Source organism: Engystomops pustulosus, chromosome 5, assembly GCF_040894005.1.
Source record: "Engystomops pustulosus chromosome 5, aEngPut4.maternal, whole genome shotgun sequence".
In the NCBI taxonomy this organism is placed as follows: domain Eukaryota; kingdom Metazoa; phylum Chordata; class Amphibia; order Anura; family Leptodactylidae; genus Engystomops; species Engystomops pustulosus.
The window spans coordinates 43,094,814-43,111,568 of record NC_092415.1 but is presented as its reverse complement, the minus strand read 5'-3'; the positions used below and the strand labels follow the sequence as shown (position 1 = coordinate 43,111,568).

Below are 16,755 nucleotides of genomic sequence, written 5' to 3'. Positions count from 1 at the left end.
CTTCCTCCTCCTCTCTCTCACACCCCTCCATCGCTTCCTCCTCCTCTCTCTCACACCCCTCCATCGCTTCCTCCTCCTCTCTCTCACACCCCTCCATCGCTTCCTTCTCCTCTCTCTCATACCCCTCCATCGCTTCCTTCTCCTCTCTCTCATACCCCTCCATCGCTGTGTAAAATGTAAATGTAATTATGCCAAACCCTAGTAATGGGTTATCCAGGGGAGTTTGGGGTGACCTTAAATGTAAGCACCCCTCCATTGCTTCCTCCTCCCTCTCATACCCCTCTAACATTTATTACATTTTATTACATTATAGATTTTGGACCCGTCCCGGTCTACAGCCTTCAGCGCCCTGGAATGGTACGTATCTGCACCCTCTGTACACCAGTAACATCTGATTGTTCTTATATGTATATACATTGGATTTCTTCTTTATAAATGTGTGTGCGTTCTTGTTTGACCACAGCTCAGTGATCCATCGAAAGACCTACTGAAGACCTCACTGCTTGAATCTGAGAGCGCGTTCATAGGTAAGAATAACCTGTTCTGCCCTCTAGGCTTCATTCTTTCTAGATGTATTTGACACTTTTTAGCATTTTTGTATGGAACAGCCGTTTGAATGTTTGTAATTGATAACTACGTTGTTTATACAATTCTATATCGCTTGAGCATCATATGGGTCATGCTCTTATCGGGAGTGTGGCCCAAGATACATTTTATTAGGAGTTATCAACTCCTAATAAATTGTTATTAGGAGCCGCACATCTACAGTGTATTTATTGGCTTATGTGCTGCAGTCATAGTAGTAGAAGTATTCTGCAGGCATAAAGTATAGACAGACATTGAACATTGTGAATCCATGTGAATTGCTTTACTGCTACATTTCCTAGACTTCTAATTGTTTATTTTTTGGTGTACAATATCATCAGAGTTCTAAAATAATCTGCAAAGTCTGCACAGCCATGCAGATTTTCCATCGTTTAATGCAAAAGCTGAAAATTATATTAGTACAGATAAGCAGGGTTACACCGAGTGTCGCAGTACCCTACTCTAACTTCATAATGTAAATATACAGGCAGAAAAGTGAGATGCCAAAATCCTAAATGATTTAATAGTTCCACACAGGACCTGCTGAAAAAACTGTGAAAGTTATTCTCAACAGGGATAAACGTACTCGGCTGTTTGAGCCCATGAAGATGCCCAACATACAGGGACATAAATCCTGTTCTACCCCAAAGGGCCGTTGCGGAGAAATGTCATAAGTGTAGAGACTAGTATGTAGGGTGTATGAAATTAAACTGACCCTTATACCCGCAGAAGAGAGCTCCCCCCCTTACAAGGGCAGTACCTTGTACTGTACATCCTGCATACGTTATCTCCAATATATGGATTCTTCAGAGTCCAATGGAGATTGTGTTGTACAAAATAGACCATTTAGAGATCAGAGCTGGACTTCCCTACCTATATTTATATATCTACTTGGTATATTTCTTTTTAAGGTGAAAATGGAGAACCGTATCCTGCATTCTTCGATCCAATCCCTGATCCACAAGCATTACCTTCAGCCAGAGAGCGCAGGAGACACAAGAATAAGGTCTCGGACTATGATGTATGATACCATCACTTATTTAAATTTTTTTTTTTTATTCTCTCAAGCTTCACTCTCAAGGCAAATGTTGCAAATTACAATCTGGTCTGTTTCCATAACTCCCATATACTTTTCTATAAAGTAATCTCCAAAATGTGGGCACTATGATGTGCTCAATGGATGTTCTTTCTCCTGTGGGTGAGAGTACTTTATGTAAAAGCATACATTAAAATTACTATTCAGTACAGTAAAAGAGGTAGAAAAGGACAGTTCTACACTGTTTACATAACAACAATAGAGCATGCATGGCCTTTAAGACTCCATATGCCTGTATAAGAAGTCTTAAAAGGAGGACAAATTCCTTCCTTCCCTACATCCAAAGGCTCACGCCTATCTATACCTGTTCCCTACACTGAACTAGTTGAAATTACATCGAAACAGCGCTGTGTACAGTTAGGGGTTTCCTTTTGTCAGAGACTTACTTTTTTGGCTATTATCCCACTTCATTGCACATCACATCACTAGGCTTCTTGTAAGCCAGACATTGATATAGAGAGAGCTGCCTTTTAAGGTAGCACTGTGGGCATATTTTCCCACAACTCATTTGCATATTCCTTGCTATAGAGCTAAATATTCTATAAAGATTAATGATAAATTGCTCCAAGTTTATTTATAAGCTTTTAATATGTATCCACAGAATGACCTTCCTCTTGTGCCGCCCCTTCCCCTACACCAGCCGGAACGTTACTCATTAACCTCCGCTGCTAGCTTCAACGTAGATGAGCTGCGGGCCAGAAACGATGAGCGTCTCAGGAGACTAAGCAACCTCCAGAGAAGCACAGTCAGCACAGGTACAGATGTTTTCTGAGTTCGTTGTACACAGTCATGTTGATGGCTCCAGATCCAAACTATTTTTGGATGTATTGTTTTATAATGGTTGCTAATCCTTTTACTTGTCTTACCTTAAGATGATGATCCTGATGGCTTTGGAAACGCAGAAGATCTTCTCAAACCTTTCCCTGTGAAACCTGTTCGTAGGCCGCAGTCTGTGGACACGGTGGACACAGTAGCCACAGAGCCATGGATGCGTCCCGGCACATCCGAGACACTGAAGAGGTTTATAGCTGGACAGATGAGTAATGAGAAACCTACCAGTGAAAATGCCTTAACCTTCAACTGGCAGGGCCTGTCCACTGCTCATGGGTAATGGCCATTGATCTAAAGTATCAGGGATTTGAGGCAATTCTTCTCTTCATTTCACTCTTTGTGGGTGAATTAGAAGAAACGCACATTTTATTTCTCGTCTCACCTCTCAGCACAGTCCTTTATGTGCCTTTCCTAGAGATTGAATGTCAATCACTAAAGCACTTTTCAGATGTTGTGGCTTCTGATGAATGTTACATATTAATGCTTGAACATAGATACTAGACGGGCACCTGTTTATCTGATGCCAGTTTTACAGGACAAACTGTAGAGCAAACATGAGATGAATCCCCTCGGTTTCCTCCATGGCTGCCATACAGCACATAGACCGTTCTCTTAGAGCATGACTTCTGGATGTCTATGTCTGTATCCTTCTACCAGACAATGTCGTAGTGCAACCTAAACACTGCTCATATACTGATTTTGAGTTGATGAATTTTAGTTAAAGGCCCTGGGGCATCGATGCTTGAGCTCCATGTAACTCTAAGGCGTAGTGCAAACATCTGGAAACAAGCATTTATGAGCCCCACGCATCAAAATTTTATAAAACCTCTCCAAAATGACTCCTGTTTCTGTAAGGCAGTTACGGAAGTACTGATATCTGCTATGCGATTATAACTTTGTCAGATACCTTTAATCGTACCTAATTTTTTTTTTAACAAACTCTGCATCAATCAATAGCACAGCGGAGGATATAAGGCACAATACTATATATGGACATTATATAACTTGTTCGCAGCATTTTTACAGCAGTTGTGGAGACCTAGCTGCTGTGACTTGCTTCTCCTCCTCCTCTCTCCATAGACTTTTATGTATTCTGACACCACTGCGAGCTTCTGTCCTGCTTCCTAGCAGAATGGAATCCAGCTGATTTTTTTGATTGAAACTTCTTTTATTTTTAATTAAAAATTTTATTAGGAAGAAAGGGAACATGAGAGGAGCCAGGTAAGTGGAGAAAGAAGCGCGTCACTTTTACAAAGTTTATTACATTTACTGTCACTCTTAATTTACTTAAGCTAGTGACCAATTGAGTTCACATAACTCCAGGGACTTATTAATATATACCTTGTGTGTTGTCCTTTGCTTCCTCTTGATACATACTGGTTCCATACGGAGTACGGTACTGGTCAGTCATATGGGTCATCAGTGGAAGATGTTGACTAGTAGATGCATGGACAATCCTTGGAGTAACTTGAAGAACCCCTCACATCTGAGCAGTATTGCGGTTATGCTTGTAAATCCAGATACTACATACTTGAATCACAGTGGAAACACTCGCTTTAGATGAAGAACAAAGCTTTCTGGGTAGGTGTATAAGGCTGCAGTCACACCTCGTGGCTTGGTGTAATGCAAATCCCATATAAAAAAATATTGAAATGTGTGAGCGGAACATATACCACACTATCCGTGATGTGTGACTGTAGTCCAACTACAACAGGCGTGTTCTACTGATAGTTTACGGGTTTCTACTCTTAAGAAACGACACCATGGGAATGTTAAGCTAGTATTTGCTTCATGTAAACTTGTTGTATATACTTGTTTCACCGTTTGTTCGCCCTTGTTTGCACTGAAACTATTTTATTATGGATCTAAGGATGTTGTGAGAAAGTATGTTTTCTAACTTAATAAAGTTATATTTTATTACCTTCAATCAAATCCGTTTTTTTTCTTCTTTTATTTAATATAAAAATAACAACTTCTTGAAGAAGACAATTGTACAAAAACATCAATAACAACAAGGTGAAGACAGGGAATATAACACTGTGGCAGAAGGTCCCTCTGTAAGGAAGGATAGAAAAATGTCTTCCATATTGTCGTCCCTCTGCCAAAATTAGGTCTAAATGAGTTTATTTATTCTCCTGTGCTGTAAATAGGAGCTGTGGCTGCAGTACTGTGGCATGACCACTAGTGGATGGAGCTTTCCCATCTACAGGCGGTTCCCTACTTAAGGACACCCGACTTACAGACGACTCCTAGTTACAGACGGACCCCTCTGCCCACTGTGACCCCTCTGGATGTTACTATAGTTCCATCTGCAATGATCAGCTGTAAGGAGTCTGTAATGAAGCTTTATTGATAATCCTTGGTCCCATTAACCCCTTCACGACTTGGCCTTTTTTAGTTTTTTCACTTCCATTTTTCACTCGCCAACTTCAAAAATCTATAACTTTTTTATTTTTCCACATAAAGAGCTCTGTTATAGCTTATTTTCTGCGTAACAAATTGCACTTCATAGTGACGGTATTTAATATTCTATGGCGTGTACTGGGAAGCGGGAAAAAAATTCCAAATGGTGAAAAACCACATTTGTGACGTTTTCTTGTGGGCTTGGATTTTACAGCTTTCACTCTGCGTCCCAAATGACATGTCTACTTTATTCTTTGGGTCGGTACGATCACGTGGATACCAAATTTGTATAGGTTTTATAATGTTTTCATACATTTAAAAAAATTAAAACCTGTACAAAATATTTTTTTTTTATTTTGCCATCTTCTGGGGCCAATAACTTTTTCATACTTTGGTGTATGGAGCTGTTGATAGTGTCATTTTTTGCGAATTTTGATGCCGTTTTCATTACTATAATTTTTGGGACTGTGCGACCTTTTGATCACTTTTTATGAATTTTTTTATATTTTTCAAAATAGCAAAAAAATGCCATTTTCGACTTTGGACGCTATTTTCCGTTATGGGGTTAAACATAGTGAAAAAACATTATGATATTTTGATAGATCAGGCATTTTCGGACGCGGCGATACCTAATGTGTTTATGATTTTTACTGTTTATTTATTTTTATATCAGTTCTAGGGAAAGGGGGGTGATTTGAATTTTTAGGTTTTTTTATTATAATTTTTTTTTTTTACTTTTTTTTATTTTTACTTTTACTATTTTTCAGACTCCCTAAGGTACTCTAACCCTAGGTAGTCTGATCGATCCTATCATATACTGCCATACTACAGTATGGCAGTATATGTGGATTTTACTCCCCATGCATTACAATGTGCAATTAGCACATTGTAATGCATAGGTTAAAACGAAGTAGCCTCGGGTGTTCGGAACACCCGAGGTTACCATGGCGACGGATCGCCGCTCCCCGTCATCGTCATCGGGGAGCAGCGATCCACGACAAGATGGCGGCGCCTATGCGGCGCCATCTCTTTGAAGCCGCCGGCAGCATTGCCGGTGGCGATCGCGGAGAAAACACCGATCGCGGGTGTTACCGGTAAGCCTTTGCTGCAATATGCAGCAAAGACTTACCGGCTATGGAGAGGGCTCGGCCCGCGAGCCCTCTCCATGCACCGGGACCCGGTGCGCGCCGTACTAGTACGGCGCGCGTCGGGAAGGGGTTAAAGCAAAAAATGTTGAAACTCAATTGTCACTGGGACAAAAAAAAAATTGTCTAGAACTTCAATTATAAAATTTACAGTTTCAACTTGCATACAAATTCAACTTAAGAGCAAATGTCCCGACCCTATCTTGTACGTAACCGGGGGACTGCCTGTATTCTCTTTTTAGTTCCACTGCTTAACACCGATAAGAACAGCTGATCCTTGGGGCTGCCGGGTGTTGGATCCATTGATTTGAGTGATGACTTATCCCTTCGAGTGGATTTTTAATATTAAAAACTAATTTGTGAAATGGCTGAACATAACCAAAGTAAAATTTTCACCTGATTCTTGCTATCCCCTATCCTGTGGATATAGTGTCCGGCTACCCCTAGCTGTCTTATAGACATTGAATGGAGCATCTGGACACTTACTCAGCTTGCTGCTCCATTAATTGGGTGAAGAGGATCCTCATTCTATCAGTGGGCTTCCAGTGGTCAGACCGTCACCAATCCAAATGCGATCCTTTTATACTGTTAAACATAGGAAACGCCCTTCAAAGGTAATCTGCCATCAAAATCGAACATGATAGACCGGGAGCACTTACTCATAGATCCAGGCAATGTGACTGTGGTAATCTTTTTTTTATATTTGTTATCCATGGTCTCCTTCCTTCTAAAATCAACTTCTAAAATTATGGTAATAAGACAGAAGTGCTTTGGGAGTGTTACCCAGAGCCCCTTTATGCTTCTGCTTCACAGGCTGTCAGACTGTCTCACCTACCCCCGGCTCCCTCAGCACTTCCCGAAATCTCACAGCAGCACATGGTGGGGGTGGAGAAGTGCTCCTGTGAAGCTACAGCATGGAGGGGCTCTGGTAACGTGCCCCTGCTTAGCATAATTTTACATGTTGATTTTAGAAGGAAGGAAGCCCAGGGGAACAAATATAAAAAGAGAACCACAGTCACCGTGCCTGGATCTATGAGTAAGTGTCCCTGGTTCATTATCCATGTTTGATTTTGATGGTAGATTTCCTTGAAGGATCTCTAATAACAGAAGTAAAATTGCTGCAGAATCAAACAATCTTAAAACAAACCATTTCTATGGCATCAGGAATCTTTGTATTCTACCCGGGATTCCATCTACTACATCTTCACTTGTTTGACCTATAGCGTGGAGGGTGGGATGGAAGCAGGCATAATACAGGATCAGCGATAAAATACCAAGTCCCAGAGTCACCACAGTGGCCACACTGAGTACTGCAAATATAAAAGTGCGTGCAAAGGCAGGTCTGAGGTAGAAACACAGGGCGAGAATCCCTAGTGTGCATAAGACACGCACACTGTAGTAAACACAGACAGAAACTCGGGTTTTAGCCCCTTTGACATTGAAAAATGTAAAGATGAGAATGATCCCTACTACAGCCCTGTACAGGATCTCCATTCCTTTGCTGGTGCAGAAATCCGTGTCCTGCATCCAAGCCCAGCAAAATCCAGCAACACCCAAGGAAGTCACAAGGCCGGCAAAAATATAAATATTGCAGGTTATTAGAAAGACGACGCTGACGATCCAGGAGGTCAAAGTGAAAAACTTGTAGAGGGTGTAGGAGAGTAGCGGGAACCCCACACTTATTTCCTTCTTTCCGGGTAGAGATTTTCGTAATGACATCTGATAATCCACGGTAGACCATGAAATACTGAAAGCAGATATCAGGATGGAGAGATCTAAAAAGGAAATGTAATAATGTTAGGTATTCAAAGAAAACCTGTCATCAAGAACAGGCACAATAAACTCCTCCCCCCCCCACTGGCCCCGCCTACCATGGGGTCTTGAAATGGTGAGAAGACCGAAAGTTTCCCACACAGTGCTCACTGCAATACACCATGCGGTGAGAGGGACAACATTCTGGTAATGACACGTAGAGGACTTCCTGTCTACTAAGGTCGAGCTTTCAAGAGACACAAAGCTGTCAGTCAAAAGAAGGAGGCGTGGTTAACTGGCAGCTCGGGAGAAAACTTGACTCTTTTCTTTAGATGTTTACTCATCTATACTCCTTTTGCGTGTCAGAAAAAAATGGCTGTAATTAAAGAACAGCTACTAAGTGGTAGATGATTTTAGGACTTTTAACCCTTTACCACCAGGTATTTCTCTTGTGAGGGGTAAAATTCTGGTGATAGGCCCTCTTTAACACAAATCTGTCCCTTCAGTAGATTACAGTGGTTATTGGTCAAGTAAGGAAAAAATATCAGTGTCTTTAGAATAATCCAGGCCTGGCATGAAAGAAAAATAATAATGTTTATTTTGACCATTACATTTTTAAAAGTCCATAACTCTTCCCATCTTAGATGTATCGTAGGGCTTGGTTTGTTTTTTTTTTGGCTTAAGTTGAATTTTGTAAAAGCATTTTTTTTTTTACATTTTTCTAATTTACGCTCTGTTCACGACTTAATATTTATCTTCCTGCTCAGTACAATACTGGAAACACCAACTATGAATAATGTCTGTAAATGTCTTGACATTTGCATGATGAATTTTCCAGAAAAAAAAATAAAATAAAAACAGCTTCATGTCACCACATTTCAAACCCCCAGATCTCAAATCTGCAGATATTTAAAAAAAAATTTCAAAATTTTTTAACCTTTTTATGGCAGTTTGTTACAGACATGGCAATACCCAATATGAATTATGCACTGTAAGTATTAATGGCAGGATGAGGACCGATTCTGCTTTTCAGGACACATCACTTTTTTGTCATTGGTTTTGTGTGATGGTTTTTTACTTTTGACATTCACATTTTTATTACAGCTATTTTGTATAAAACAAGTCTAGTTCTGGTTCAGAGCCCCCTGTTCTCCCTCCCCTCTCCAATAAGCTACATGAGGAGGGAGAACAGTTTAAAAAAAAACAAATCAAGTTTCCCTTTCTGTAGAGGTAGGTCCTGTACATATATCATCTAAGGGCAAGGCACACCTGGAATATTGAAATTTTGGCATCAGTGTATAAGTAAGACCTAGATTAACTACAGCAAGTGAAGGAGACAGTGAAAAAAGGTAATTTAAGGCCTCATGCATACTACTGTTATAGGGGCCGTGATCTGGCTGGAGCCCAGTTGGGCCCCAAAGCACTTAAAAAATAAAGATCATTTTATATATTAAAGGGGTATTTTTAGCTGGTCATTCATATTAAATTTAATTAATCTTTCTTATACATATATTTCTTCAATTGGTTGTTATTAAAAAAAAAAAAAAAAGTACCTTTGTGCCGATAATTTCCCATAAATGCAGTTACACAATCCCTTAGAAACTAATTAGCAGTCCTTGGATACCACCATCACTGCTGTATGTCCCACAGCCGTCCTGTGGTTATGAACATTGAATCCAACTGGTCAAGCAGTGCTCAATAGCGCCAAAGTAGTGCAGCGGTGGTTGTATCAAAGGACAGATATCTTGTTTCCAAGGGACTATATACCCATATATACTCGAGTATAAGCCGAGGTACTTCATTTTAACACAAAAAACTGGAAAAATTATTAACTCGAGTATAAGCCGAGGGTAGGAAATTGCTCCCAGCCTGTTCCCAGTATACAGCCAGCCAGTGCATGCCCCCCGCCCCCAGTATACATCCAGCAGCCCCCTGTACCCTAGTATACAGCCTACTGCCCCTCTCCCAGTATCCAGCCCATTCACAGCCTATTAGCTTGCTAAAGGAGAAAAGGTGTTTGTCGGTAATTACGTCACAGACACATTTTATTAGTGATCAATGAATAAATCCAGATAATTACAGATACTGCTGCTGGAGAGTGTGTATTTTATCCATCCCTCGCTTTTTAGAACCCACCCTATGTGCCTTATTCTCTCGCTACACTGATACATAGTAAACGCTCCTCCGTCTGTCTCAATTTCAAAATATCGAATTGGATATTCACTCAACACTTTAAATTGATGTATACAACTTTCACTAATGTAAGCAGAGGGGTCTGGGTAGAGAGTGTACACAGCCAGGAGTATAGTGCAGTCCAAACTATGGCATAAGCAGCAGCACAATCGGCTAAGTATAAGAGTAGCGCAGACTATACAGCAGGAGGATTATATAATAGTTATAATAAAAGCTATTTGGAAACTTCCTTCAATTTGCTCTTAGGAAGTAAATGAACAAAAAAGAGTGAGGGTGCCCTGAATCTTAATAGAAACTCTATATAGTGGCTTATAAGTGAAACGCATATTAATTACAAAGCAAATACTAGACTGCTGACTCACACTGCATGATGGTGATGTGACCATGCTCCATGAGGATGTACAGCTGAAGTATGAACTGGGGGGTACTTTCCAGATAGGTTTTGAAGCAGCGCAGCATGCTCAGGTCCGTCATAGCACACACTGCTTTCTGCTTGGTAGCCTGAAATTTACATCTTCTATGGTCGTATGTCGCTTGATAACCATATTTCACTGCAAACCAGTATCTAGATGTGATAAAGAATGGTCAGTTAATAACAAAATATTTAAGAAATGTAAAATTAGAATAAAAAAAAAAAATACAGATGTTCCAATATTTTTCAGCATATACTAGGGTTGCACAGATACCAGAATTTTGATATGATATCTGAAGTCTCACAGTACTCAATATTTTCAAGAAAAGAAAAAACTATTATTTGAATGAAAAATGTTTAAGGTGCAGTCACATGGGGCATTTACGTTGTGTTAAAAAACGCAATGCAAATGCCAGGGCTGGGGCGCTGCCCGATTGTGTATGGGTTTCCATTTAAAGATCAAACAGGGTTTTGCGAGGAAATCTTTTGTTCGTTATCACAATCTATTATACGTATTGTAAAGGTTGTCCTGGTAATGTTAAATTAAAATGTATAATTTATTTTGTGTCCCATACAATTTAACTGTATTAATTACATGCTTTAAAAATAAGGATAATGTATTGATATATATAGAGATCTCTGAGTATATCCATCTCTATATACCAGTGCATGGAGTTTGTGTGACTCTATGGAAGCTCTTAGTTAGCTAAAAATCCTTCCTATTGCAGGTAGGTTAATAGCCTAGGATAGGAGCACTGGATTGCACTGCTAAAGAGTGGAGATTACAAGTTCAATTTGTCTGACCCAAAATTAGACCGTTCATGCTGTTTCCCTGACAATGTGGTTTCTGCCAATGGCCTGACACATCTATTCAAAGGATTCCCTGCACAACCTCTGAAGATTCCCCTGCAGATGGCTACTAGGAATCTGTCATCCAGTCATCTGAGTTTTAAAGGGAACCTACCACCACGATTCTTCCTATAAAGGTAGGTGGTAGGTGGATGTATGGGACGTGAGGATAGCTCTTTTTAGAGCTAATCCTCACGTCCGGCTATCTTTTAGGAAACGTTATTATATGTAAATTTTGTTAAGCGGCTACTTTGGCGTGTAGTAGCCGGACATGAGGTTACACGTTGCGGCTACTCTACGCCCCAGTAGCCTCTTTTCTCCTCTTACTCTTACATCTTCGGCGCGCAGCTCCTCATAGCTGTGCAGAACGCTGGCTTCTCGTACGAGAGCACGCAGCAGCGATGATGAGCCGCGCACCAAAGATGTCAGGGTAGGAGGAGAAAAATGGCTACTGGGGCGTGGAGTAGCCGCGATGTGTAGCCTCATGTCCGGTTACTCCATGCCCCAGTTGCCGCTTAACAAAATTTACATATTAGCCTAATAACGTTTTCTAAAAAAGAGCCGGGACGTGAGGTTTAGCTCTAAAAAGGGCTATCCTCATGTCCCATACATCCACCTACCACCCGATCTACCTTTATAGGTAGAATCGTGGTGGTAGGTTCCCTTTAAAGTATCGAAAAAGTACCAATGTTTCAATGCATTGTGCAACCCTAGCACATACTATGGCCCACATTTATTAGTGTTTGCACCTTTTGTCTGACTTTGCACTGAAAAAAACATGTGCACTGTATTCAACAAGACAGAAAAAATGTGCACCACAGGGGACCTGTTAGTGCTTAGTCGGAGATTGCGCCACATTTATTACTGTCAGCGCCACAATTCTGCAGCATGAACAAGGTGCTCCCCCCCCAAAAAAAAATAGTGCACACTTCCCAAACTGTGCAGGGGGCTCCAGATTAATGAAGACCGAGCGCCAGTTTAGATTAATCTGGCGCCCCCTGTACACTACACAAGCAAACTGCACATAGTACACACTGCACTGGTTCTGATAAATGCGGCCCATAGAGTGTGTTCACTACCAATGCCCCGAAACATAACCACGTTGCTAACACTTGAGATATGGAGCCGTGCAAACAATTCACCTAATCTTATATGACTTCCGCATGCACAATAGCAAATTCTTAGGTCAACCACAAGCTAATGGCTTCTGACCTAACCCAGATTCCATGTATTCACGGCCACAGCTGATGACTATACACACAAATGTATTATGTAGGTAGATAAGGAATAATGATAAGGACTGGACAATGTTACATCATCTCCAGAGAGCGAGAGCAGTGTTCAGAAAAGTGCAGAAGTTACTGCTTACTTATCAAAGCGCCGTACATTGCACAGTGGCTATGCTTGGCATTACACCTTAGCCCCACTCACTTATATTGGATTGTGCTACAAACAAGTTATATGAACAATAAACTATTAATTCTTTTTGATTCACTGACATGTAATCTGTATAGCCTTAAAGGGGTTGTCCAAAGTTTTTAAATTATCCCATATCCACATCATAAGGGATGTCAGGGTGATTTCTGTCATACTACTGATTTAGTGAGAATGGGACTCCCTGGATTTCTGTAAGCGGTGGTGGTCCAGCAGTTGGACCCTGACCAGTCCCCTTGGTATCAACACCCTGTGGATAAGAGAGAACTCGAAAAAGGACAACCCCATTCAGGAAAGATCAGAAAACGCACACCTCCAGACTTGACATGTGCATATGTTTTTCTGCTTTACACTTACCTGAGTAAGGCTCCTACAAGAAAGAGATGAGTAATGAGGACACTTTTCGTACTTTTATCATCGTCATCATCATCTTTGAACCAGGAATAACTAAAAGTCTGTACAATTAGTGTGGACACAAGGGCAAAATAGATGGTTAACAGTGCAAAGAGGTGAAGTTCTTGTTGAAAGTATTTGAAGGAAATCCACAAATCTACTCCGATGTCAAAGAGGAAGGAGAAAATCCCAAAGACAGTCATAATAAAATTCCATTTTGTGAAGCTCATCCTCCGGAGTCCTGCTGGGATTGTCTTACATCATTTTACCACGAACCACAATCATCACTTCATTTCTTCACCGCACAACAGCGGTCATGAGAGTTTACAGTCAATTTGCAACATTTCTTCTAAAATATACATATCAACTCATGTTTCATGTGTATGATATGTTTTCATGCTGAAGGTAATTTTTACTAAAGGTTGTAGAAAATTTCATTCTTCAAGTTCTTGAATGTTTGCAGCCATTGGGTAATTGACATCTACCTAAAATGTAGAGGTAAAATCTGTTACAGTCACAAAATAGTCATGGCTACCATATCAGTCATTGGGGCACATTTACTTACCCGTCCTGTCGCAATCCCAAGGTGCGTTGTCCGACGAGGATTCGGAGCTGCCGCGATTCACTAACATCGTACATCCAATTTCCTGCATGCGTCGCTTCCCCACTCAGGTCCGCCGGAGTTCACCTTCTTCATCCTGGTGCATGTAAGTGCATGGCTTGTGACACAATTTTGAATGTTAAATCCCGCGTTGTCCGGATACGTGAGATCCTCCGACGGCCACGCCCCCCCCCCCCCCCGGTTTGTGTCGTGTGAAATCCGATTGCGTGCGACAAAAGCCCTTCTAAATGCGGCGCACATCGGAAATCGTCCGATATTCTGACAATACTGTGGGCTGCCGACCCTTAGTAAATGAGCCCCAATGTTTTCAACAATAATCTCCTTAAAGGGGTTGTGCTCCATGTGCTGGCTGCAGTAGTGGATTACAATAAATGCGGTTTAGGCGGTAGCCCGGGTCCCAAGCTTTTAAGGGGCCCATGGCCAACCAAACCAGCCACCGAATTTTAGACTGAGAAGGGTTAGAGGGTTCTGTACAATGCAAGGACTCCCATCAAGTGCAAAGGTTATTCATGTGACCTTTAAGAAAGATATATGATACAATATGATGATAAATGTTGGAGGGGACTCCCTCTGCTTGGTCTGTAAAGCACACATCTATAGACAGTTTTTTAGATTTCCTAATTTATTTTTTTTTAAATTACTTCCTGCACTCCAAAATCCAAAACTTTTTATTTTTCATTTACAAAGCCCTATGAAGACTCTGTGGGAGATTTCTATTTTCTCTTTCTAGTTTCCTGTCAGTCTAGTTCCTTTTTTTTTTTCTTGTTTCTTAGTCTACTTTTTCTTAGTTGGATTTTCCTTGTGTTGAATTGGGTGTGTGTCTGTAAGTCTAACATTGATGCCTGGTGTGAAAAATGCAACTCTTTGGTTCTCTTGCTTCTTCATGCCAAGTTTGCCACCTGAGGCCCGGCAAGCTGTAATGCAGTTTTTTTCCAACTTTTTTAAAAGCCGCAGGTGGCCAATACAACTAACTTGAGTCTAAACAGCTATAATTATTAGATCATTAAAGTGAATCGTTGTGGTGCACATATGGAAAAGTTGCAGAAAAATGAGATCCAACAACATCTGATCGCCGACGACAGCATTGAATCTAATGCCGTGTCCGGTGGTCGGGGCGGCATACCTGCTTCTGTTTACAAAGGCATGGCACTGACAAAAGATGGCATGGAGCAACGGCAAAGGTAAGTATGAGCTCTTTTTTGTGTTTTGTATCCCTCCTGGCTGGTTATATATTTTTGTTTAAACCCAGACAACCCCTTTAATGCAGGGTGTCTGCTATATAATACAGCAGACACCAGACCAGTATGGAGAGGACTGGTTATATTTATCTTGTATATAATATCATAAATGGGTTATCTCTTATCTTTTTTATGAATGTTATCTTTGGTAAAGAATATTAAACTTGTGAAATGTTACCGGTATATATATCTGTATGTATCACACTTACTTATTCTGTATGGGAGTTGTAAAAACCTACATCTAGCTACAAAAGCGTTTAACACAAAGACAAAGTAATTGAGAATTTTTCAGGTCCATTGATGTTCACTAGGTGTAGCCTGCAGTTCTAAAAAGGGGACCCCCTCATTTATTACAACCTGTCATAATTCTAATAATGTGAATATAATGTAACCTATTTATGATGTCACAGATGTTGAGGTATAACAACTTCATATAACACTAATAAAGACACGAGAGAGTCGCCCAAACCTCACTTGTTTTTCCTATACTCTAATGGAAGCAATGATGTAGATGTGAACGCAGCCTTAGATACCATGTAGATGTTACTAGTCTTATACCTCATCATCTCTGTGCTCGGCTTTTACTTCTTATTGCAGTTATATCCATTGTTCTCTTTCCCAGTATAAAATGAAGTGGCAGAAATGGCTCTTACCTCACAGATAATAGTATTTGGAGAAGAAATATAGAAGGGAAGGTAATAAATTCTTGTAGAAGTCTGCAGCTTACAGCAAGGAGGAAGCAGCGTAGAGAATATCCACGGGGGTAACAATGTAGGAAGGGCTGTAGGTATGGGCAGGTCGGCTGCTTTCATTATACATTCAGGGTTACTCCGGCAACAAACTATGTCAAAGGCTACTCCTCCACCATGACGGGAAGAGGAAAATCCCTTTATAAATAATGCGGCTGCCACTACACAATATATTCACATACCATATCAAGGGACTGTGTGTAAAACTTAAGGATAAACCTAAAACCTTTACAGGTGAACTCAATGTGACCTCTGAACATTTTAAAGCACACAACTTGCTTTTATCTAACGGGGAGCTTAAAGAGAACCCTACTAAACTACCAGCCCTTTCAGGTTGCGTATCAAATGTCCTTTCTAAATTCCCTCTTTTATGTGATATCTGGTCCCCGAGATGAGTAAATTTTAGTGGTTACAGGGGTAGAGTCAGTGGGGGACATTTACTTAAAGTGTCGGTGTCTGCACTGGCTTTGTTACCGACCTGCTCTGGGAAAGAAGATACACATTTAATATTGTAGAGCTGTGCAGAGACATTTCTGGCGCCGAGACTATTTTCTGTCCCTGGGACCAAAATCTGTCCCGAGCACCAGAAATGCGTCCAACAGTCCCTGCTAGACCAGTTTTCTTTTGGTCTACTTTCCGCCAGTTTACAGCGCCCAAAAAGGGCTGCGACACATATTAATTGTGTCTGAGTTTCCACTCCGCCAAAGCCACGCCCCTTTTCGGAGAAGAGTCGGAGCAGACGGAAAAAGTCATTTTTTCTGGCGCCGCCAGCTAATAAATACGTCTGAGAGCAGAACATGTGGTGAGAGCGCCACAAAACTGGCGGAAACGCCATAGTAAATGTCCCCCAGTGTCTTCTGTTCTATAGCAACTAGAAACATGTTACTGGTGTCATATTAAAGATAACAATCTCATCTTTCAGATGACATCAGGCTTATGTGAGCTACAGCTAAAGATATGGAAATGAAAGCTGCAGAAAAGATCCAGTTCCCACCTATTTTTTATCTGCCTGTATGTCCAGTTCTGTTGCTCAAAGAACCATAAGCCTTGAGG

General features: G+C 40.8%; 2 protein-coding genes across 7 annotated transcripts in view; one reads left to right on the top strand and one right to left on the bottom strand.

Annotated features, from left to right (window-relative positions):
* Nucleotides 1-4,444, top strand: part of CSPP1 (centrosome and spindle pole associated protein 1) — a 45,286-nt gene extending 40,842 nt beyond the window's left edge. For 5 of the 6 annotated variants that reach the window (XM_072151777.1, XM_072151778.1, XM_072151773.1 and 2 more), the window contains 5 exons: nt 314-357; nt 464-527; nt 1,497-1,606; nt 2,283-2,436; nt 2,554-4,444. In XM_072151777.1, coding sequence (XP_072007878.1) covers nt 314-357; nt 464-527; nt 1,497-1,606; nt 2,283-2,436; nt 2,554-2,792 — 611 coding nt within the window. In that variant the 3' untranslated portion in view covers nt 2,793-4,444. The remainder of the gene's footprint in view (nt 1-313; nt 358-463; nt 528-1,496; nt 1,607-2,282; nt 2,437-2,553) is intronic. The other variant, XM_072151776.1, reaches the window with a different exon arrangement.
* A 1,695-nt stretch (nt 4,445-6,139) lies between these two features.
* On the bottom strand, nt 6,140-16,162 carry XKR9 (XK related 9). Its single transcript, XM_072154657.1, has 4 exons — nt 15,607-16,162; nt 13,058-13,578; nt 10,368-10,570; nt 6,140-7,835 (listed from the first exon to the last, which is right to left on the bottom strand). Exons 2-4 carry the CDS (start codon nt 13,321-13,323, stop codon nt 7,213-7,215), a joined length of 1,092 nt encoding a protein of 363 aa, XP_072010758.1. The 5' UTR covers nt 13,324-13,578; nt 15,607-16,162; the 3' UTR covers nt 6,140-7,212.
* Nucleotides 16,163-16,755: the final 593 nt, after the last annotated feature.

Bases quoted from the DNA above. Each gene is read 5' to 3' on its own strand.
- XKR9 (XM_072154657.1), bottom strand. From the start codon at position 13,323: ATGAGCTTCACAAAATGGAATTTTATTATGACTGTCTTTGGGATTTTC. The intron at 10,571-13,057 runs GTAAGTGTAAAG...TATCACATCTAG, and splicing joins CTTGTAGGAGCCTTACTCAG to ATACTGGTTTGCAGTGAAAT. The intron at 7,836-10,367 runs GTGAGTCAGCAG...TTTCCTTTTTAG, and splicing joins TCACATCACCATCATGCAGT to ATCTCTCCATCCTGATATCT.